Source organism: Bidens hawaiensis, unplaced genomic scaffold (genome assembly GCF_021521415.1).
Source record: "Bidens hawaiensis isolate Kalapana, Puna unplaced genomic scaffold, B.hawaiensis_p1.1 tig00052210_1, whole genome shotgun sequence".
In the NCBI taxonomy this organism is placed as follows: Eukaryota; Viridiplantae; Streptophyta; class Magnoliopsida; order Asterales; family Asteraceae; genus Bidens; species Bidens hawaiensis.
In genome coordinates, this window is record NW_027506211.1 from 1 (window position 1) to 7319 (window position 7319).

The 7319-nt window shown below is 33.6% G+C and overlaps 2 protein-coding genes across 2 annotated transcripts; both read right to left on the bottom strand.

Annotated features, from left to right (window-relative positions):
- Window positions 1–773: 773 nt before the first annotated feature.
- Window positions 774–2432, bottom strand: LOC143617104 (nuclear transcription factor Y subunit A-9-like; the record flags this gene model as incomplete). Its single annotated transcript, XM_077089758.1, has 5 exons — window positions 2306–2432; window positions 2054–2184; window positions 1368–1424; window positions 1207–1278; window positions 774–1035 (listed from the first exon to the last, which is right to left on the bottom strand). Coding segments are annotated over exons 1-5 (649 nt in total), but the record flags the coding sequence as incomplete, so codon positions are not given.
- A 2251-nt stretch (window positions 2433–4683) lies between these two features.
- Window positions 4684–6675, bottom strand: LOC143617096 (uncharacterized). The gene has a single exon (XM_077089751.1). It carries the CDS (start codon window positions 6082–6084, stop codon window positions 4684–4686), a length of 1401 nt encoding a protein of 466 aa, XP_076945866.1. The 5' UTR covers window positions 6085–6675.
- Window positions 6676–7319: the final 644 nt, after the last annotated feature.

Sequence of the window (7319 nt, forward strand, 5' to 3'; positions counted from 1 at the left end):
ATGTGGAAATGTAAGAATGTTTGTAGAGATGGAGAGAAAATGAGTGTTTTTGAAGGATTAGTATATAGCAAACAAATGTGTTTGTAAGCGTTTTTAACCAACTATTTCGTCTTATTATTATTTTCTTTTAAAATGGATTTCTAATTACACTCCTATAGAACGGGGCTCATTTTGGTTCTAGCTAGTACGGGCCATGAATGGCTACGGGTCCATCTAACACGAATTATTTAACACCCCTGTAAACAACAATTATAACTTGAATGAAACCAGAAACGAGCTCGTGTTGACTTTGAGTATGACATAAAAAGATCACCCGAGTAAAAACATAAGAGCATAACAAAGAAATTTAAACATTAAATATCATCAAACTTTAACAAAATAAGAATTATAACAATGAACACAACAAATCACATGATGAAACTTTAGTAAATGAATTCTAAAGGCAGTGTTTAACATTAATATCGAAACATAGGTACTTTAGCAATAAAAACTCCCAAATTACATCTAGACACAATTAACATATATGCTCCCAGAATTTGCAGTCTTAAAGATATTTACTGCATATTCGGTTTCAGCTTCAAAAACTATTCACATTCTACATACATACAAATGTTTTTGTCTCACTAATACAACATAAACTTCAACTTTCCATAAACGTATGCACTTGCAGCCTCTCAATACTCTCGAGTCCCAACATCAGCCCGCCATCATGTTGTAAGTTCTTCATTACTCCCCCAGTCCCCCCGCCTATGAAACAACACACTACACCTAACCTTGGTTAGGTGATGTTGATATGTCGAACCAATCCTCTCCTATATCTAAAGAAAGGAAATCATAGCCCGGTGATGCAAGGTAACTTTGCGAATTCACATATTCGCCCCTTGGTGTTTCAGAGTCTGACTCTGGGCGCACATGCTTTGAAGAACTAGAAGTGGTTGTCTTTACGGAATCCACTTCTTCTCTCGTGGCAAAACGACCACCGCTACCCCTAGGCCTTGTCATGGCATGTTGATGGCGCGACTCATGAATATACGTCTGTAAAATAAAACCAACATAGCGTGTTAGCTACCGTTTTTACGCAACCAAATTCATCGTTAGATTATAAAGTTTTAATTCACCTTACGCTCTTTATTAATTTCTTTTCAATCTCTGCTTTTGCAAGCGATTTCTTCGCCGGAGTATCGCGTGGTATTGTTTAGCGTTTACGAAAACAGGCTCTGGTCCTATTTCAGGAGCCAAAGCTATCTTTGTCGGCACGTCTACTGATTTAGGTGGAATCTACCAAGACAGACAATATAAATCAATACATTGATACTGATTATCTTTGAAGATATACAAATGTAGATATATGAAATCATGTATCTTACCATAGGTCGACCGTAAGCTCCCATCATTCGACCATAATATGGATATGGAGCATATCTCTGTACAAGTCAACACAACCAAGAACTTTAAAGATAATCATGAATCCAAACAAAATATATGTAAACTAAATTGACCCGTTTTGACCTTAATCATATAGAAACCTTTTAAAAATGGCCCGTTTTGACCATAAACAAATTGATACCTTTTTAAATGACCCGGCTTGGCTCAACACAAATTGATATCTTTTTTAATATGACCCAGCTGGACCCGAAACAAATTGATACCTTTTTAAAATGACCAGTTTGGCCCGAAACCAGTTGATACCTATTTAAAATTGACACGGTTTGACTCTAACCAAATTGATACCTTTTTAAAATGACCATTTTGATCCAAACCAAATTAATACCATTATAAAATCACATGTTTTGACCCGAACCAAGTTGATACATTTTCAAGTGACCCGTTTTGATTTGAACAAAATTGATACCTTTTTGTTTTGACCCGAACCAAAATAAGATCTTTTTTTAAATGGTCTGAACCAGATTGACCCCTTTTAAAAATGACCCGAACCAAATTGATAATTTTGTAAATTTGACCCGTTTTGACCCAACCGATGCAGGCCCGTTACCCGACCCGGCCACTTTGCCACTGATAATATATAACCAACCATAAGGTGTAAGAAACTTACAATGTTATGCCTGAAAAAATCAGGTTGTGGAGCCTGATTTAGGTATCCAGTGTTGACTGGATGCATGTTTGGTTGTGCCTGGTGTTGCTGCTGCTGGTAATTTGTATAAAACTGTTGCTGTCCATATATATCTGAGCTCAAAAATGGAGTTCTAATCAGTATTACAACAATAAAAACATATGACCATATAATGTACTTAACTAATCCATCCAAACATATATTAAGTATCATAATTCATAAGTAGTTAAGTACCTGAAGGAACAGATGGAACATTTAGTGTTGTTTGGCTTACAACATCATGTTCCTCAATTAGAGCACAGCCAGACCGCGATTCCCGGTCTAGTGCGAATGAAGATGGCTGCATGTTATTGAAAGACATGGTGTTTATTAAGCAATGTATAATGCAACAGTAAGTTGTACCTGCATGCAACAATAACCAACATATAATCAATTTCACAACATGAAAATACAATGCATGCTTAAGTACAATAATATTATTAACACTCTTTTGAACCATAAACTCAAACTAAGAGCAATCATGCATGAACGAATACAATTTACAAGTAATTATTAGTAAGAAACTGAAAGTAAGAAACATATACTTGATGGTAAAAAAGTATGGTTTAAAAAATAATAATAATTACCGGATATGGAGAGAAAGTAATTCGATAGTAGGAAATACAGGTGTGAATTTGGATGAAAGGCTGCAATGCAATTTATGGTGTGAATTTGGATGAAAGGCTGTAATGCAATTTATGGAGGTGATTGTCACAGAAATTGGAAACCACGTAACTTTCATATCTACTGGTGGCTTCTGCGTTTTCAATACGTGTTTCTCTGTTTCTAACCCTAACAGAGGAATATGAGTTATTAAATTATTTTTTTATTGTATTTTTATTTTTTTAAGGTTATGAGTTTATTGTTTATTTTATGATTAAATTTCCTATTTTTTATTTTGTGGTTCATTTATTTATTTTTTATTTTATGGTTCATTTTTTTTGAATTTTTTCTTTATGGTTCATTTTTTATTCTTTATTTTATGGCTAACCTTTTGTTGTTTATTTATGGTTGTGTGTTTAACTTTTAATTGCTTATTTATGGTTAGTTTTCTTATTGTTGATTTCATTTGGTAAAAGAATAATTTTATTAAAAGTAAAAGATGGTAGACGTGGAAATGCAAAGATTCTTAGAGATGGAGAGAACATGAGTGTTTTTGAAGGATTATTATAATCTAATATGACGGCAAACAAATGTGTTTATAAGTGTTTTTAACCTTTAGTAATGTGGAGTAAACAATATAGACTATAACCTTGATTTCCCACACTTTGCATTACCAAGAAAATGTTATAGAGGATATATAAAGTTTATAGTGAGGTTCATATACGCTAATGAAGATAAAGCTAAAGGAAAAATGAGAGTCATTTGGAGTGATGTTTGTTAATTGTTATGATAAAAGTGTTAGTTGTTTAGGAATTAAGACTTTAAGAACCATAAACGTTGCTTTGATCTCTAAACATTTATGGAATATAATAAGCAACAAGACTATTGTTCAAAACGGGTCTATTGAAGTAAACGTGTATGAATAGAATGATATTGATATCGGTGTAGTCATCTCAGCAGGCTCGAAATTTAAAAAAGAAAAGAAAAAAAAAGAATTACATATATGTTGAAAAAAATTATGTATTCTTAATGTTAAAACCCAATCACCCAATTCATTAAGCTAATTTTTATTAAAAGAAAGATAAAAATAAAAAGTTTACACAACCAAATCATAACCCAATAAAACTAATTTAAAAATCTATCCGTTTAAACTCACTAAAAAACCCCTTTTAGTCAAGGCCTAAACTTTTTCTTGCACTCGGTCCAAAATTTTTTAACAAACCTCATAGACTGTCATGGGTGTCACGTAGTATTACTTCACATGTTTTAAATCTTTTGAGCATAGGCTTACAAGTGATTAAAGGTTTAGTTTTGGTGTCGGCCAATAAAACTTAGTCAAATATTGTGAGAGGTGTAACCAAGTAGTAGATACGTTACTCTACAAACAGAACATTTCATATAAACTTATTCTAACTTCACACTCTTATTCAAGATTCTGTTATCTAACACTTGTTCACTACTCACCAAACAAAATTCCAACTTAAACGAGTTGAAATTCACCGGCATTATGAACCAACGCTTAATCAAACTAAGCGAACCATCTTACGCATAAACGAAAACCAAACCGATCGTTTATAAAAATTTAAAACCACATGCATTAGTTTCTACTCGAAACCGAATTGACCAATAGCTTAAAGCATAATTAATGAATTATAATAATTACCATGAACCCAAGTAAAATATAATCAACATTTCTTAAATTACAAGACTTCACCATCTTCACCTTCAATTCTAAGTAATCTATAACTCATTTTCAAGAAATGAAGTGGAATCAAACCAAGAAAACTCAAGAATATAAATTGTTTCAATCCAAATCATAGCAATTAATGTACTTTAACAAGTAATAAGCAGAAAAATGAGCACAAAATAGTGAAAACTCAAATGACTATGAATATCAAACAGTGTGTGTGTATGTGTATGGGTACTTATGTTGTTGGTTAAGCACCAAACTACATCAATTATGCAAAGAATTAATGAAATCTATACACTCTTGAGATGAACTTTAACTTGTTGAAAGCAACCCAAAGTAGTGTTGTTGGTTCATGGTTAGTAGCATTAGCATCCACCCAATGCATCATCATATCCTCTTCCATTGTATCAGGAAGCATGTTGAGATCAATAAACCCTCGTACTTCACGCACCGGCTCGTTCACTTTTTCTATAAGATTCATATTTGTTTGTTGGTTCAACTTAGCCTCAGCAATCATGTGTGATCTCTTGTGACCTCCCAAAGCCTGCCCACTAGCGAAAACTTTGAAGCAAATTGGACACTCATGTAACTTTGTTGTTGGTAGATTATGATCGAAAAATGACTTGTTTTCGACCGTGTTGTCGTCGTCTTCCGGCTTTGAATCTAGACCTTCCTTTAGTTTCTTGTGACTTGCTTTATGCCCACCAAGAGCTTGATATGAGTGGAAGCTTTTGTTACAAGTCATACACTCAAACTTTCTCTTGTTTGACTCCAATTTGTCATCAAATTCATCATTTTTTGTCACAATTGGTTCAAGATCATCAACAATAATATGGGATTTAGCAACTTTTTTACCCTCAACTTTGGTCAAACTTACAAAAGCAGATGAATTACAATTACCCCATTTGCCCTCATCTCTAGAAAGCATCATCAAACACATAGCAATCTCAGATTCTTGATCTTGTTCAATTTCAGACACAATACTATTATTATTATTATTATTGTTGTTGTTGTTGTTGTTGTTGTTGTTGTTACCATTCATGGAGATTGAAGATGAAGCTGAAGTAATGGTGGTGGTGGTAGTAACAGTAGTGGAAGTAACTGTAAACCTTTTGAGTCTCTTGCTTCTTGATCTCGATTTCTTGATTCGACTCGATTTAGCACCCGAGTTTTCGTTGTCCGAATGACTAGTCCAAGAATCTTGATTCATGTTCTTTTTGTGGTGTTTGTTTGACACTTTTTCAGAATGGCATTTCATGTGCCCAAACAAAGCCTTCCAAGATTGAAAACCTTTACCACATTCTTTACAAAGCTTATCAAGAACCACCAAACAATTATTATTATTATTCTCATTCTCAACTTCACTTGCATCTTTGACTTTTGGAGTCTTTTTTGGATCTTTCCTTAATTCATACCCTAAATCAGTTGAATCCAATCCCTCATTGTTAACAGATGAAAGCTTCTTCATTTGCTTCATCTTCTTCTTCTTCAAATTCTTATCATCATCATGTTCATGATTATTATTATTGTTAATATTATTATTATGAACATGATGATGATGATGATGAGACTTCATGTGACCAGCTAAAGATCTACCAGATGGGAAGCTTTGATCACACAACACACATATGTGATGATGAATAACTGAATCTTGATCAGTTTCTTGGATCAAATTCAACATCTTTTAGAACAACTCAGATCAATTGAAGTCAAACCAACCCAAAAACAGAGGATGGTATTCAAGAAAACAGAGGATTCAAGATCAAACTGAAACAATTAACAAAAACCCAGATCAATAAACAATCTTTAACCCAAAATCAACAATCTTTAACCAAAAAGAAACAAACCCATCTCAGATTCACTCAAAGATTCAAGATTTAAAACAAAAACATCAAGAAATCAACTTTCTCTCTCTAGAACAGAGTGTTTCTCTCTCTAGGAAGAGGCTATATTTGGAATTGGATGTGAAGAAGATGAAGAAACCCATGCATGGAAGCAAGGATAGATAAAAAGACAAGGCAGTACGTGTACCCAACTGAGAATCCTACGCCGGTATAACATCCAACGGCTCAGATTCATCCACATTTGATCATCCCTATGGCTGTGGAAGCAAACCAACTGCCCCTTAACTATTCTTTACTTTGTCTTGCTGCTTCTACTCCTCGCCACTTATTCTTCTTTTTTTGTTAACCTCAATTGTCTAAATCCAAACTGTTGTACAAACATTAATGCATAAGTTACAAGTGTTTATAGCATTAGCATCATGCCTTTTGGTATAAGTATTCTTGATCTATGAAAAAGAAAAGGTACTATATAAAATGTTTGGTAAAAGTTATTATTTATATCTAGTGGAAGGAAAATTTTGGGTTTTTTTAGAATTCAGGTTTGATCTGTACGTTTGTTACTTTGGGTGGATTTTGATGATAAATTATTTGAGTTGGATGTTCGAGGTTATTAGTTTGAATACTGAGCTCACCTGGGTATATGTCTCACATGTGTTACGTCAGAGAGTTATGCTCTTGTGGCGGCGCGACGACTGTCAAGTGACATTTGGCGGTATGGCTTTCTGAGGGAACATCCAAACCAAACTTTGAGCCAATGTGAATTCGGTTAAGATAACATAGTCCGGCCAGAATGTGGCAACGATAATCTAAAAATTGAAGAGTGTGGTGGCCTAATCACAAAAAAAATGTTGTCGCTTACAAAAATAATTTAGGCTAGGCGTTTAGCCTAATGTTACTTGGTTTTGTAATAGATTAATATGTGTTTCTTTTTTTAGAGGTTATGAGTTCAAACCCGTAAAATTATTTTAGAGGTTATGAGTTCAAACCCGTAATTTTACGGTTAGATGGATTTACGAGTAATTATTTTAATAAAGAAGAAAATCTAGCTCAATAGTTGAAGTTATTTTTAAAA